The sequence below is a fragment of the Gallinula chloropus genome (assembly GCF_964237585.1).
Source record: "Gallinula chloropus genome assembly, chromosome: 3".
Lineage (NCBI taxonomy): Eukaryota > Metazoa > Chordata > Aves > Gruiformes > Rallidae > Gallinula > Gallinula chloropus.
This window is the reverse complement of record NC_140087.1, coordinates 115,075,194-115,092,204: the sequence shown is the minus strand read 5'-3', so window position 1 is coordinate 115,092,204 and position 17,011 is coordinate 115,075,194. Positions and strand designations below refer to the sequence as shown.

The following is a 17,011-nucleotide window of genomic DNA, read 5'->3' as shown; positions in this document are numbered from 1 at the left end:
TTTCTGCTGTTTGGCAATCACAGAATCATAGAATCACCTGGGTTGGAAGAGACCCTTTAGATTATCGAGTCCAACCACAGCCTAACCCTGACTAGTCCACCTCTAGATCATGTCTTTAAGGACTTCATCCACACGCCTTTTATATATCTCCAGGGACAGTGACTCCACCACCTCCCTGGACAGCCTGTTCCAATGCCTGACAACCCTTTCAGTAAAGAAATTCTTCCTGATATCTAACCAAAATGTCTCCTGGTGCAATTTTAAGCCATTCCCTCTCATCCTGTTGCTTGTCACCCAAGAGAAGAGACCAACCCCCACATCTCTGCAACTGCCTTGCAGTTGTCGAGAGGGTACTTGCTTTGACACCTCTTACCCCTGGGCATTACAAAGTCACTCTGTGTTTCCAGTAACCTGCTGCACATTCCTACACCCAATGTTGCATCCAAGCCCAACCTAAGCTCTCTGGAGCACTTGGTATATTTATTAACCACCTGTATTGACTTCTTGGAATTGCAATGCTGCCTTCAGATCAAAGCAAAAGGCTTGGTAGCATGTCAGCCGACAGCCCCATAATTATCATGAGATAACCATGTGGCAGAAAATCTGGTTCGCAGGTGCTGGGTTCAGCCGGTGGCTCAGTGGTGGGATGCCACGTGCATAAATCTCGTGCCTAGCAAGAAGGAAAGAGCAGCCATTCTGTCTTCCTGAAATAAGGTTTCAACGTGACATCTTTACAGCAGCACAGCTGACTAAACACCGTAATGTCATCAGCGCTGCATGAACAGAACTGCTGTCCTCTCCTCCGAACTGTCTGCGAAGCAGCACCCAGACAGATATTTCTAGCAGTAATATGAGGAGAGTTTTTGAAATATGCAGGCAGATAAATCATTGTTCTGTCATACCTGGAATTTACCTGACACTGGGGGTTAAGAAAGCTCCACATTTACCAGGTAATCTCCATTTTGCTGACTATACTATCCAATAAACCCCCTTGTCTTCCCCACAGGTTACTAGAGAGGTGAGTGGTGTTTCTTTTGTTCATGGGCAGCCACCTATTCAAACACCTGCATGCATAGAGACACACCACAAAAGCACACTGACAACAACGAAATGGCTGGAACCTGTAAACTCTCTCATAAACCCAAGTAAACTCCTGATGTATCCACCCCTACAATGCACTGGCATACGAATCCATGTGCAGCAGTTCTCCAAAACGCTTCTTGCCAATGGCATACAATGGGTTTGTTTTGAGAGGGCCATCCCTAGTGCCAGGGCCATGCGCAGCACAAGGCAACCCAAGTAAGCATGTGTGAGGGGCTGCATATGTGTGCCTTTGTAAGGCCACTGCTGCAGCAACAGAAGTACTTCGTAAGAAATAGGTAAATGTGTTGAAAGAACCACAACTGAAAGAGTCTGAGAGACAAGGGAGGTCAGCAAGCCAATTTAAACTTCAAAGAAATAATTCAGTAGGTTTTTGGTCAAGGGTATCCCTTTAAAAAAAGTTAAAAGTTTAGTACAGGAGGGATTGAAGGAACTGCTGATGTCACCTGCATCCTTTTCCTTTTTTTTTTTATTTAATGCAGTTTCTTCCTCCAATATATCGCTAAGGGCGTGTTCCTGCACTGATTCTGCTCCCACTGCTGCCTTTTCTTCTGGCTCTCTAAGCCTGTGCAGGCTCTGAGTGTGTCTGCAAAAACCTCATTTAAATCCGAGCTCTTTGAGCAGCCTGTCCCTGGGAAATCACAGGGGTTACTGCTCATCCCTTGTGTTTTTCCCTTTCAGAGAAATTGGAGCTTCTTGCACTTTCATTATGGCATCTTTTTGAATTTGTCTGCTCTTCCCACAAATGGATTTCAAAGCATCAGGGTAGTCTGGGCTTTTCAAAGGAGCCTAATTGAACCATAACTGAGTGCTAGTGCCTAATTCACTTAGGCTCCCTCGTAAGCTTCCTTTTCATGCTTGCTTCAGCACTGTCTTCCTGAAGGTTAATGACTTAAGTACATTGATTGATCAATTAATTTCCTATTATGATGAACCTGCTTAAGTTTACATGCTGGTATTGGGTATCAGCATCTGAACATAACATGGCCTCCCTGTTGCCACAGAGCAGGCTTGGGATTGTGCTCATTCCTTGCCACATTCTCTACCTTATTGGAGCAAGATGCTCTTCTGTGTAACTTTGGAGACTCTTGAAAAAGTGCCTGAGAAATTACACTACCATTTTAACAGCCCAACCTCAGACCAGGGATCTTGATCGTCTCTCTCACAGCTACTGACCCCTTTTCCTCTGTAGGATCTTGTGTCCAAAGTGCCAAAATACAGCTTGTTGGCATTTGTAACAATTCTGACATAAATCCTCTCCTTCTTTCTCCATCACCTTTCCTTATCCTCACTGAGAGATACAGAACTTTCAGGTGGGCTTTATGTTTGCTTGGACTAATTTGCTTGGTCTCAAATTCATCCCAGTGGTCCTTGCTATCGTTACACCCCTTCCATCCTTTCAGGCAACTCCTTTCCTTGGGGCTTCAAACACTTGTACATGTTTATCCCTCTTTAACTGTCATTAGGCCAAGTCATGCATATTCACATCTTTTAATCTTTTTTTTTCTCACATCAGTTCCTTCAGTCTTTTAATCATTTGTGTTGCTCTTCTCTAAATTACCTCCAATTTGCCTACGCATCTCTGGTTCTCAGGCACCATGAAGATGCTGTTTAGCGTTAAATGTCCTCTCCTCTCTTGTTGTTCAGGGTTGAGAGAAGCTTTATGTAACTGGATATCTTCTTGTCTTTTTTTCCCAGGCTTTCTGCTATTAACAACCACACCACTATGTGGTTTTTTTATGTCAGTGAAGAGAGATACGACTTTGGACTTGGACCAGAAATTGGGAAGGTTTCCACTAAGCTTTGGTACATCTATGCTCTGGGCAGGGAGCAAATCGCTGCACGTCCAGCAGCTTCACATCATCCCCATCCTGTCCTGATGCTGGGCACGACTGCAGCTCTGTGCAGCTCTGGCAGTCGTTAGTACCAGAAGAAAACGTGGCTTGTTATCCAGCGGATCCTTCCAACAGCCCACATGGGAGGCATCACTTCCCTCCAGCTTATAGTGTAAGGAACGGGGGCAGAAAGGTGAAATGGCCTGCCCACAGCCATGCAGAGAGCCAGGAGATGAGCTCAGGTAGGGCCTGGCAGAAATCTCAGCGACTTTGCGTGGCTCAGACCATCCTGGTTCCCAGACAGCAAAGCTTCCATTATGTAATATATTTTTTGCATGGGTTTGCCAGAGTTGTGGTAAGCCTATCATGGGGATCGCTGTTAGGATAAACCCTACAATAAATAGATAATAAATAGATAACCCAGTAAATTCAGCTTTTCCAGATGTGTCAGTTGGCTGCAGGCTTTTCATCTGGGGACAAGCAATCCAAGAGGACTCCTACAGCCAGTGCTCTGTGTCTGCTGGTACAGGGAATTACCTTCCTAGGCCAGACCACACATCACAGGCTGCTTCTTTTGGTTAGACCAATTTTATGCAACTGCACTGCTGGCAGCACTAAAATAGCTCCATAAACGTTACCATAAGAGCCAGTGTGCTGCTCCAATGCACTGGATGCAGTTATTTACCAAATCCTAGCTTAATACATACGTCATTCTCCAAACTGCCTCTCTGTCTTATGTAGATGGATCAGTAACCTTTAAAGCACGGTTATTCTCTCGCTGTAGCAAGGCTTGCTTCTTGTCATGCCACAGAGCACTTTCAGAAGCACCGTGAGACTCTGTATGAGCACAGTCTGCAGAATTAAGTCTGCCAAAGCACAGGTTTTCAACTTGCCTTGCAAGCAAATCCTGGTTCCTTCCCTGACACTGCCCTCCAGCTCGGTGGGGAAAGAATTAACAACGGCAGAAACAATTAGATACCTGAAGAAGAATTCTTAGAAAAGCAGAGCAGAGCAGGAAAATAGCATACTCAACACCCTTCCAGGAGAATGGGAGGCTCAGCTGAAAAATCTCCTTCCCAGAGTCTTTCAGAAAGGGGATAGACAGGGAGGCAGTGATGAAGTTGTCCTAAGAGCACAGCACAAGAAGCTGTGGTGAACGGAACAAGAGTGGTGGGATTTACTGTCCTCAGGTGGAAGCTTGCAAGGAAACTTCCTAGAGTTTTGGAGGAGGGAGAGTTTTGGAGGGCTGCAGCTGCCCTGGGGACAGAGGGTGCTGATCTAGAGAGAAGGCTGCTTTTCCAAGCTCCTGGGCTGGGGCGTCTCTGCTGAGTGAGCTCCTGCCAGGCTTGGCCTGGGAAGGTGGACACACAGGTGAGATGAAGGGCACAAAACTTCCTGTGTTTGTGCCATGCATCCAGCTTTGGGAGAGTCATCAATTCAGTGCTTGGAAGAAGCTGCCAAAGAGGCATTTTCATCACCTGCCATTTGAGCTATTGAAAATAAAACCATGCAGATAGAGCCTGGCCTGTCAGACTAAGGGAATTGAGGAGAGAGATGTGAAGAAATGACAGACTCTGGAAATCCATGCCCTGAAAGATTTAACTGCCAGGATTGCCTTTGTGAGAGAGGAATAAAACCAGGTTGGTCACCCAGGAAGTTCAGTAGAGCAGAGGCCATATCTTAGGGCTGTTGCAATGTATGGCTAAAACCTCTCCAGCAGCCCTCTCACTGGATCCCACTGGCTAGGTGCAGAAGTGAGTGGTGTACTCAATGTGCTGGTTCCCCACCTCAAAGAGTCTAGAAAGAGTTGAGTGAATCCTTCTCACCAAACTGCGAATGAAGTTAAAATACCCATTTCACAGCTCCTGTGAGAAGGTCCACTGGGCGTTTGATATTGCCACGGTCACCCAGTTCTCCAAAGCTCTGAGCAGCCTGTGCATCTTATGGGCGTGTGGACACTTCCTGGCATGGTGGGCCTTGCTGCACACCAAGCACGAATTTTCACTCATCATCTTTATCAGAAATAAGATTATTTAGGTCTATCTTCTTTCCTATCCCCTGTCAGAGCTATTTGTTCCTGGGCTCGGAAAATGCAGAAGTCATTACTGCAAAGACAGTACTTTTCATGGTAAGTATGAGTTCCTACTTTTAGAAAATAAGTACCCATTTAAGTAAGAGCTTTATAATACATCAAGCATTGCCCAGAGTACAAAAAAGTGAGAGCTACAATCCAAAGAAACTAGTTTAGTGGTAGGATTGGGCATGAAAATACTTATCAGATAGTATCTTTAATTTATTCAAGACCCTGATCTCTGGATAAATACAAATTAAAAATTAAAAGCTCTTGTAAAGGAATACATGACACCAAAGGACCACAGAGAAATTTGGAGAAGCAAATAAAGCTGCCACTGCAAACTACAAAGGCATTGTGGGAAAGGCAACTTGGAAAGAAAAGAAACCTCCCCAAACCAACCCAACATGAAAGAAAGAGAGGAGGCAACGGTGGTGGTGGCACCAGTGAGAGTGGGGTGAGAAAACTTGTAACATCCCTGTGGCAGGGTGCAGATGGAAATATTTAACCCAGCAATTTTGAAAATGTGATTTTCAAAAATTACAGGCAGCCAGGCCGCCTGTGAGTGACACTTTCTGTCTGCACCAGGCAAGCAGGCTCCTGCTCCAGGGCTCCTGCACTCTGGGAATAATCCCCAAGGTCGCGTTAGGTTTGGAGCTCAGAGCTGCACAGTGCTGACTGCTGTCATCAAACTTTCAGCAAGGAGCGAAGCACTCCGTAAAAGAGAGTCTTTTTCAAGGGCAGGGAGAGACAAAAAGGGGCCCATTTCAGGAAATAAGTGATACTGTGTAAATGTTTTAGGCAGTAATAATATTGGGCAATATTAAACAGCATCCCTGGTATGTGCTGGAGGTGGTCAGAGGGATGAGTGGGTTCCCAGCCAAGGATTGTCCCACTGAGCTATGTCACTTGCTCGCACTGGACAGGGGACAGACAAAGCCCCAGGGAGCTGCAGATTGCTGGCAGGTCCCAGGGTGAGCTGGCAGGGCGTGGCCTGGTGTGGCATGGAGTTCCCATCATCTGTAATGCGCTTATCCTCATCCACCAGCCTGGTGAGGTTGGGAATTGCTATTTCTTCCCTCTTCCAGGTGAGGGACAGAGATACAGCTGCTCTGGATCACATCCAATGATGTATCTAATATCCCAGGGCACATTTAGGTGAATTCGCATTTAAATCAAGAAGGTACAGTCTTTCATGATGGGATGGCAGTAACACTGTGGCCAAGTGTTTCCCTGAATCCCAGTTTGGTTCATAAGCAACTGGACAGTCCTCCTTAAACTAGCCAAAACTGTGACTGAGAATCACAGAAGTTGGCCTTGCTGGATGGGCCAGCAACTTTGGCCTCCAAAGGACCGGTAAGGGTGGAAACATCCTTTCCTCTCTGGGGGGTGTGGGGAGAACTGGCCTCCAAGTGGAGAGGTTTGGACCACCGCAATTCACTGTGCACGTAAGCTGACTTCAAGACCAGCACTGAAGGCAGGTTTACAAATGTCACCAGGGACATCTTCTGGTCCCAAGGACAATCACCAGCCTCCAAACAGCCATCGCTTCATGAATTTATCTGAAGACAGCTGAGCAATGTAATACACTGTTTCTGGAGTCAAAAGCAGACTGTGTAGCTCAGATGGTTGACAAAAGGCTAACTAATAAATATATAACACTCAAGGGGTTATTTAAGCAGCCAGTAAAGATACAGAATCTTTTTTTTTAATGTACTGAGGTTACACTCATTCAGTACATGGCATCAAAGGAGATACAGATTTTCTGACAAGATTTCTATTTCCCACTGTTGCCAAAATGCATCCCCTTCTTAAAGCAGCACCTCACGCGACTCTAATCCTCCTTGATTTATCTCCGACCAAGCCTGCAGCCAACAACTCCCAGCCCCAGCTTTGTACTGTGCATGTTGCAAACGAGATTTTGATTCTACATGATCAGACGGGGAGGAAGTGTGTGTGGGGGGACAGTTTGTGAAATCACATACATTTTGTGCACAGCCTGCATCCCCTTCTCTTTTTTAATCTAAACTGCCCATCCCATCTCCCATGCACCCTCATGTTTAAAATTGCACAGGGACGGTTTCTATTTTACAAGATGCATTCACAGGCATGAAACAGAGTGAAGCCATTGAGATTATTTTTACCTGAGCTCTGATTGCAGCGTCCTTCTTAATCCACTTTATCACCGTTTCGTACACCAGCTCCTCAGCTTTGGTGTTCAGGCTGTCATTGGACATGTAGGAAATGAAGTCGTCTTTTGAGATATTAAGGATCTCTTCTTGGTTTGCCACCTCTGGGAAAATCTGGAGGGCGTAGGCTTTGGCCATGTTGTACAGCTCAGTGCACTGCATGGCCTCGGCCATGGCTAATATCCCTAAGCAGTTGCTCGCAGTCAGCTGTTTTTCTGAAAGGAGGGGGGGAAAAATAAGAGCCAAATGAGAATGATTAAAAGCAAGATGTACATTTTTACCAAGAAGATGAAAAAAATAAAAGGTGCCATGGATAAACCTCCAATCCTAATTAATTTCAGGGAGTTAACTAGAAGCAGCACCCTGGATTACCAATTCTAGGAGTTTCAAGTAGGGAATCGAAGTCTAACAACTGAGTTGGGGATGGGGAGAGAAATGTGCTTTTGGAGTCTGCTTTTTGGGTAAGCCTTCACAAGGCGCTGGGGAAACCTACTGACATAATAGAATCTGGGGCTTCCCAAGGGATGGGAACCCAGCCAAGAGACTGCTGCTGCTCCTACCGCCTACAATGTTGCTTTAAGAAACAGTGAAGATGTAAATGCCGGTGCAGACACTTAAGAACAAATGCAAACAGCACTAAGGACATTTCTGAGGGTGCTGCCATCGCTTTATGATAATTTTTTGCCCTGTTCAGCTACTAAGCTACTTCAAGTAATACTAATAAAAAAAAAATCCTCCCCCACCTTTTTTTTTTCAAAGGAACCTTGTTGCTGCTGAATGTGATGACATCCCTTATGCAAAACACAGATTATACCAACGCCTTCTGTTAAATGTTGTGTAGTAGGTTTCAAAGAAAATAATGCACAGAGGAGACAGCATTATCTCCTACCCGGCAAACAGCGGTAACGGCACAGTGTGTAGCTCTGCGTTAAAGCGGTGCTACACCACACATTGGACTGTACTTTTCTTCCTTTTCAGCTGTTCAGGAAGAAAAACCCACCAATTTCAGGCGTTTGTAAGAGGAACTTTCAGATTCTCTTGGCTTTTGTTAACCAACCTGCTCCTAACAGGCAGAATATTTCCTTTTAAGAGATAGGACCAAGGAAAAAAAACAACATAAAAAGTAAGAGAGACAGACTGTAATAGATCACAAAAGCATTGGTACCAGTGGCAGGCTTCTACGCTGGCAGAGGAGCAGTATGCCACGTTTGGGCAGAGTCATATCCCAGCGCGCTATTTCAGAGTGCTGGGCAGGAGCATGTGATAGCCCCGTTGATCCCTTCAAACAAAACTCTCCTCAGATTGCTCCTGCTGGAAATGCTCCAGGAATTTTCCCTACACCCAGCTTCTGCCTTCATCAGACTGAAAACCTGCACGCTACCCCATAAGTGGCTTTTGTTAAAATGGGATTATGACTTTTATTTTTAACCTGGCATGAGATTAGGAGTTTGGGGGTTTTGTTCCCCAACTCTTTTTATTTTCTTTTACAGATCCAGGATTCTTGCAACTAGGTTATGTCATTTTGCATCAGTTGACTGTACTGGCTCTGATGAACATGTCTCCTCAAGTGGACTGGAGCAATGCTTTCTCTCAGTAGATTTTGTCACTCCAAGGCTGCCCTGAGACAGGCTGCAAACAGATAGCTATGAAATAAAAAGCCCCCAAAACTTCTTCTTTTCAAAAAACCCAAACTCAAACCTGTAAAAAGTGTTTTCAAGTTCCTTGGTTCTGTCTGTTGGCACAGTTTTATGTATACATATGGCTGGGCGTAAAATAATCACCTAACAGAGCCCAGAACTCTCATCATTGCTTGGAAAACTCTCAAGTGAAAGACAAATATGACACTGCTCCTATATTCATAGGGTTTACAACAAAGGTAATATCAAGTTTGACTCATTAAGCAGGCATTTACTAGCACATGATGGAAAAGACTTGCAAGAAGTCTTTGCCTTCAAGGGACTGGGTCTGCCTTTATCAGGAAAGGTTCCCATGCCATCCCCGGCCTGTGGTGTTGGGTGGAGAAAGAAACACTAGTCACAACTGGCTTCTTTTGGTCTAGGTAGGTTTTTCTCTCTCTAACGACGCTGGGTGATTGATGCAGCCTGGTATATGGGTGGCCAAGCAGTTTCACCTTGTCCCTTTGAGCTTTACTTTTTTGTGGCACACCCAAATAACATCACCCCTGTCTGATTCCACATTTATGATAAGGTCATCAAGAGAGGAGTCCTGGGGAGATACAGACCAGGGTACGTTAAGAACCTGGTGACACACATCTTTGGACTTCATCACTTTTGATGTGATGAGCACAACAGCAAGCTGGGCACAGTAATATCTTTTTAAGATGAGGGCTGATGTGAACTAGTGGGATTCATTCCATGGTACGACAAAGGCAACCTAGGACCACTTCTGCTCCAGAGTAATTTTCCTTTGGATGCTGAGATGTTTACAATAATTGCTGCTTTTGCTACAGTGACACCAGATTTGTACCAACATATTTTTGTGGAGTTTTACCTTGGGTCCATACAGAGTATGACTGCTGATTACTAAGCTATTCCCAATGCTCTAAGACAGTTCATTACAGACTTATGAGTGGATTTAACTGATATCAGATGTAATCTAGTAGGTTCTCACTGGTTCGAAACAGTGTTAGATAGCATATTTGTTTCTATGTCTGTCACAGCATTGCAGATCAGCAGCCAGTATTCTCCACTTCTGTTAGATATGATTATGAAGTGGGATCCTGTGCAGAGTCATCATGAGATAGGCAGAGTGCTAAGACCACATTTCTGGGAGTGGGATGACTTGAGATAAAGTCTGAGATAGATGGATAGGAAGGTTTACTCAGCGAGATGGAGGTAACAGTATGAGGGAAGCACTGTGGTTGATATAAGCACCCTCTGTGTGCATGAAATACTGTATTTAGAGATGCTTTCTAGATGATGACTTGGATATCACTAAAATTAGCATAAAATATGCATTTCCTCATCATAATCTGTGTATATCCTGCTGGGGATCTTATTTCTCAGGTATTCCTACTAGTGTCAAAAGTATGTGAAGATGGGAGATAGATGGAAGACTTCTGGATGCATTTATTGTCCTAAAGATTTCACTTTCCCTGTAAATGTTCCTTATTTCACCTATATCCAGATATGGTGGATGCTTCAGTTTCTCCAGTGTTGGGCAACACAGTTTTCCAGCTGGCTCAAAATTCTCCACCTTGGATGAACAAAAAATTACCCATAAAGGCCTCACCTTCCTTTAGGTGCGTTATGTCTATTCAGGCAGGTCTCATCACTGACACACTGCTCAGCTTTTCTCATAGCTCCCTCACATGCAAACTTTGTGGCCTTTGCCCAGGAGTCTAAGAAAATTCACAGCTCCTCCTCCTTCCTATTCTGCTCCATGAATCCAACAGGTTCCACCAGCTTCTTTAGACTTCAGTAAAAATACTTTTATTTTATAGGCAGCAGGTTGAAGTACAAGATCAGAAGTTGTTCACTTTGGTGATTGGGTGGCATTACAGACTCAAACCGCGATACTGATGAATCTCCTGAAATTGGCTTTAAGCCATAGCTGTGCTGATAGTGTAAAACAAATAAAGGGAAAAAAAAACCCAAGAAGAAAAGAAAAAAACCCCACCCTCAAGTCTTCAGCATATGGATACAGGAAATACCTATGATGTCCTGACCAGTTTGCAAACATTTGCCCAGTTATCATATGGTGCCTGAACGAACTTGTCAGCATCATTGCATCAGTCAGCACAAAACTGTTGTCATTTCTCATGGTCTAGACAAAATCAGAGGAGATGGCATGTGGTGGAGAGAAAGAACGTGGCTATAATTAGCCCAGTGAAGCTAGTTAAGAAATCTCCCATTGAAATGAAACATTTTTCCCAACACATTTGCAGCATGTTTCTACCAGAAAGGGCAAGCAGATTTGGGTGCCTCTGCCCAACACTGCTAAGAGGCCCAGGATAGAGACATCAACCAGTTAGGACCCTGCTGGAGCTTCATGGCTGAAAAAGGATGACCTGAATTTCCCCTGAGATGGGTGCTGTGATGTGCCAAACAGACCTATTAATTTGGGGCTTTTACTTCTTTGGGCCTCTCTAGACTTCCCTCCACCCTTCTTGCTATTTATACATGGCCACTGATGGGAGACAATTACTATTTATACTCACAAATTCTCCAGAAAATCTGGAAAAAAGCTGATTTCTAGCTTATTTTGGCTTTGTGGGGAGCAGAGGTGGCTGGAATGCAAAAAGAACCCCACAGCCATGAAGGAGACAAAAGGTTTTTCCCTAAATTTTGTAGATGGCAAATGCTCTCCTATCTCTGTAGAGCAATCCAGTCACAGCTATAAATAAAAGTAAGCAATTACACTCCATGAATTCTCCAAATGAGAATACAAAATTCCAGTGACTGGCCATATATCACCGAACTTATAAGCAACTCTACTATTTCATAGCGTAACACGGTTCACTGAATTCAAATATTAACTACAGGAAAAGAGAAATCTCACATTGATTTAGTGAAACAAATGTATTTTGGTTTTGTGGCTGAATCATTAGAGATAGTCCAACTTAAAACATATCTGCTACTGGAAAGGCTGTGAGATCTAATCACTTTTAAGAGGCGGTGAAGGGAAGCTGGGAAAAAAGCAATGCCAGAGGCAGAGCCCTTGCTCAAGTTGCACAGCCAGTGCAGTGGGATTACAAAGACAGGTGCCATTCCCCCATCACCCACCCATTCGAGAACAGACTTTTAAACAAGTGACACATAAAAGCTGGAATGAAGAGCAGAAGACAATACCATAGATTCTTGACTGATGCCTGCATTGTACCAGCTGAATCACACCACTCAACTCTCCAGCAGGCCAGGTTAGCAGTGACAATTAACACAGTGGTAAACTGGACTTGGTTGATTATTATTGTTTTAATGAGTGTAACATTTTCTAAGCTGTCATATTCTACATTCTGCAATTGTAGATGTCAATTTTAAATGAGAACTGCTCAAGAATCCCCATCAGTTCATTTGGGCTCCAGAGAGAATGACACCTCTCATACCAAACTAGGAGTTGAGGGAGTCCAAGTAGACATCACATGTTCGAAAAAGAGTTTGGACACAACGAGTCAGTCATATAAGATCAAGCTCATAGTTTTTGTGTTGCTAAGTTTGTGTCAATGATTTGTAAATTACTACTGTCTCATCAGCTGTTATTATAGCCATGTTTGTGAAGGAGTGGTGTGTGATATAGGCAGGAATTTGAACCAACATGTCTTTCAGTTGAGTTTCAGTTCTGACTCCTGTTCTGCCATGGTAGAAATTATTCCAGTTCAGAGCAGTAAAGCTCAGGGAACTGAGCTGGAAACCCTGGACTGTTTTGCAATAGTCTGCACTGGAAAATACACTGAAAAAAAAAGGGGAAGGATGACATAGTGTTCTAGACAAGAAGAAAAGGCTTCTTGTGGCCACGGAAGTATAGACCGAGTCACTGGTGATGGTGTTGCTCTGTAAACCTTTGCTGGAGGAAATGCTCCCAGGCCATCCCAGTTACCAAGGGAGGACACCACAACCTTTCAATCCTGTCCACTGTTTGTGATGACACATATCCTTCAGACCATAAATCTGTATAAAAGAACAAACCCTGTGAACATTCAACCTAGAGTAGTTCAAGTTGTTTACAAGATGTAGTTGAAAGATTTTCTCATGGATACAAGAAAACTGCAGATTCTGACTCTGTGGGACTCCACCTGCAACTCTTCCATTGCTTGGCCAAGCTGGTGTAACACCCAACATTTGCTGTCGCAGTTGTAAGCCTGGCATCTGTGCAGAGATCAACCTCTGGGAAAAAAAAATGTCACCCTGATACCACGTATGAAGGAAGATTCAACAAAAAAGTCTATCCAAGATGTGAAAGCAGTTGTCACTCAAACAACAAGTAATACTTCTCTAGATCATTCTACACCAGCCACCATACCAGCATATTAAATGCAAATCTCAACCCAAATAAATACTGTTGTATTTATTTTATACATTCTTTGGTTTCCTGATTATCTTTTAAGAGCCATTAGAAGAAAGGCTTACAAACCTTCAAATGAGATCTTAAAACCTCACTAGATGGGAGTGATTCTTACCTAGAAACGAAACGCAGACTTTACAGAAAGTATGAAACTGGAACTTGCTGGCAGCTTCCAGTAGGGTTTTTGCATTAGCTGAATCTATGATCAAAGAACCTGTATAAACAAACTCCAGGAGTAACTCCAGGACATCCGCAGTGAGGTTGGACATGGCCAATTCCAGCTTCTCTCCGCTTCTGCTGCTGTCTCGTGGTGACCTGGTAACAGCAGACAATTAAATTATGGACATTACACCATCCCCATTTTGTTGGCATTTATTGATTAGTGAGGGCTAGAAAATCGCTTTGCACCTCATTATATTTCTCCATTATTTTTGTTTATGGAACTGAAGAATATGAATTTTAAAATAACTGAACTTAAAAACTTTAACTGGATCTGAAAGAGAAGAGTCTTAAAGCAAGTCTTACGAAAACTCTGTTTATTGCTACTCTGCATTTTCATGCAAAAACAGTTGCAAAAGAAAAGGAAAGGAAAGAAAGAAACCAAAAGAAAAATGAATGAGCCAACATTAATGAAAATGAGGAACAGGATTAGCTTTCAAAGGGAAACAATACATTTTAACATCTTGGTTAACATCTCATCTTCTGTGCATAATGTAACTGTTAAGGAAAAAACACTCCAATTTCAAGAGAAAAGGTCATCTACTTTTTCAGGAATCCAGCACTGGAATAATTTTAAATGTCATGTGCATTTAAGGATACATTTAAAGACCTTTTCATAAGAAAATAACAATAATAGATATTAATTTCTGTTTATCTTGAACTTCTCAGTATGTTATATTAAAGTATCGATAGGATAGATATGATATGAATATACAGACGGTCATAGAAGCAAATAAATAAACAAATGCTTATTCTAAAAATCTATTGTTCCCTTTTAGGCACTAAAAAAAGGAAGCCCTTCATGGCAATTGCTTTGAAAACTGAATACAAGACAAGATAGACAGACAAAATGGTTAGAGCAAAGAAGGGAGAGGGGGGGAAAACAACAACCAGCTCTGCCACAGGAAGCCAGCAGCCATCCTCTGGGAGTTTCATGACTGTGGCCTACGGTTTTTCCTGCACGAAGTGCTGAACAATTTGGGGAATCAAAGTATCTCCTGCATTTGAAGTGTGGATTAGTGCTTGTGAAATTATTGGACAAAAAGAAAATTATACTGAATTAAAGTAAGGGCCCAGTTCTTAATGCATGGTTGGTTGGCTGATGTGTCTGCAACACTTAAGACAGGTTACACCTGAAAGACAAAAGTGATGATAAATTTGGTAGCATCAAGGAGGGGAGGGGAAATCTGTTGGAGTAAGAAAACAAACTCTTTTAATGGTTAGGACCATCCAGCACCTTCTCAAAGAAACATGAACTTCTCTTAGTCACTGGACAGTCAACGTCTGCTCACTCCAATCTGCTAGAGTACTTGCAAAAGCCATTGCACGATTGACACAAAACCGGCATACGATGCTGCGTGACTTATACGGACCAGCCAAAGCATCACTATTCACAGGCAACGCCAGCTTCAAGCACAAGCAAGAGCACTACCAACCTCTTGGATTCGCAAAGCTGCCTAGAAAGGTCATTGCCAGACCTCTACCATCATAATGGAGGAAAATAAACAACATACAAGGTTCAGCTTTCTTCCCTCATGACACCCCCCCCATCCACCCCAATAACCCTTAAAATCGTTAGGGGAAATGCTTCAGATTTGCAGTGGATGCTTTGTCACTGCTCTTCCATTGACTAGACTTGTTCAAGTCAAGGGCATGGCTCTAATTCATAGGAATCTGTGCAGGATCAAAGCTCTGAAGAGGTTTAATTTTTCTACTGAAAGTATTTAGACTGCACCCATTACCACAATGGAGGAACAGCTAGCAGTCCTTAAGTTCACATGCTTCTCTATGGTAGTGAACAATGGTTATTCCCATTCACAGAAGGAAACTGAGGCACAAAGAGACAAAATCACTTGCCTGTGATCACAGAGAAAGTCAAGGGTAAATCAAGGAACTAAACCCCAATTTTCTATTCTGAACATCCACCTGTCCCTTTACATAGGAACACAGGTGGGTCAGATCCTATTCCACAAGCAGATGGGTAAGAATACATACCGATCACGATACCCGTGCTATCCCTACGCGAGCTGATGTGTATGCTACACTGAATCCTTATGCTTTATCACACCACAATATTCTTTCTGAACTCTTGCATATGGATTCAATTTTGCACTCAAGGCAGAAAACCTCAGGTGTCAAAACAGAAGAGTTGCCATTTTCTACATCCCCAAGAGGATGTCAAGAAATGTTATTTTTCTCCTGCTCACACTCACTTCTACCAATAACGTGCCCCATATCTGATTTATCTCCAGTTGTGCACACATCCGGTGCTGCACCCTGGGCTATGAAAATGCCTCCTGGTACCGATGTAATTCTTGCTGAATTATTTCCAGCAGCAGTTTGTCCCTGACAGCGAATTCATATTTATGTGGGCTGGTTAATAAGGACATTGCCTAAAATTTAAGTGAGAGTTGGAGGTACCCAGCAAGCAACAGGATCAGGCTCTTTGCACTGTGGGAAGCCTCACCACAAGCAATTATCTAGTTAATGCTGCTAATTGCACTATGCTGGCGATGGCTGCGGGAACGACTGCGCATGACCCATGGGGAATAGCTCGCTCTCTCCCAGTGCAGAGACCAGGAGGCACAAAGGAAAGGATGATGTGACACCAATGTCAGTGTAGACACATACTCATGTTAGCAACAACTGCGAGCTGCTATTTTTCAGAATAATTAAGTAATAATCTCTTTTACTTTGTAATACACCAAGCAATAAACTGCTGCTGCAATTGATTAAACGCCAAAGAAAAGCTAAGGTGTTTAATCAATCACTAGAGCCGCTTACAGCAAGTATAATACAAAGCTACAGATATTATTGATATTACACAATGAACCAGAAATGGGAAAGAAAATTATCCCTATTCCTTCCTCAGCGATGTGTTGCTCTGCTTTGCTTGCTCTTTCTAAGCAACCAGCACTTGGGCTTCTAGCTGGCTGAAATGCTGAGCACAGGCTTGGTTTAGCCTGCAAAGGGAGATCACAGCTACCACGTTTCCATGCTGGGGATCTGGCTTGGTACAGGCTGCAGGATGGAGAGAATTGGTCCAAGAAGGTCCCGAAGGATCAAAAACGAGGCTTTGAAGGAGGAGGAGAAAATAATGTGGGGAAACAGACTGATGTGACTGATGTGGGAAATTCCACAGATGTCTTCTCAAAAATTATTTCAGTGAATCGGGTTGTGGCACCCCACATCAAGCCTGACTAAAGCTTTCTGTGCTCCTTGTTTTCACACTCAGTGTAATATCAGTATACTCTGTGCAGTTATACTGCATCTATTTGGGATGGAACCTTCTCTCAGCTCATCTAGAGGACCCACAGTGAATTGCAAAAATAAGAATATAGCCCTGCAAAAGCATATGCAGCAGACTGAGGAAAATCTCTACAAACCTACACAGCTTTGCCCCAAATAGCTCATTCTGTATCACATCAGGAGGAGTTTTGTCAGTGGTACTGAGAGATGCAAGCATTTAGAAAAGGCTGCTCTCAGAGAAGCACTGACTCCTTGCTGTTTGAGCTGTGAAAAGCTACAGCTTTACCTGGTGTATTCAGTCCTGTTCCCCCACTCCTTACACAAGC

At 43.4% G+C, this 17,011-nt stretch overlaps 1 protein-coding gene across 1 annotated transcript in view; it reads right to left on the bottom strand.

Annotated features, from left to right (window-relative positions):
- The window catches only part of KLHL29 (kelch like family member 29), a gene marked incomplete at its 5' end in the record, with an annotated part of 253,744 nt that overhangs the window by 40,914 nt on the left and 195,819 nt on the right, over nt 1-17,011 (bottom strand). The window contains 2 exons of the mRNA XM_084261767.1: nt 7,152-7,411; nt 13,333-13,532. Coding sequence (XP_084117893.1) covers nt 7,152-7,411; nt 13,333-13,532 — 460 coding nt within the window. The remainder of the gene's footprint in view (nt 1-7,151; nt 7,412-13,332; nt 13,533-17,011) is intronic.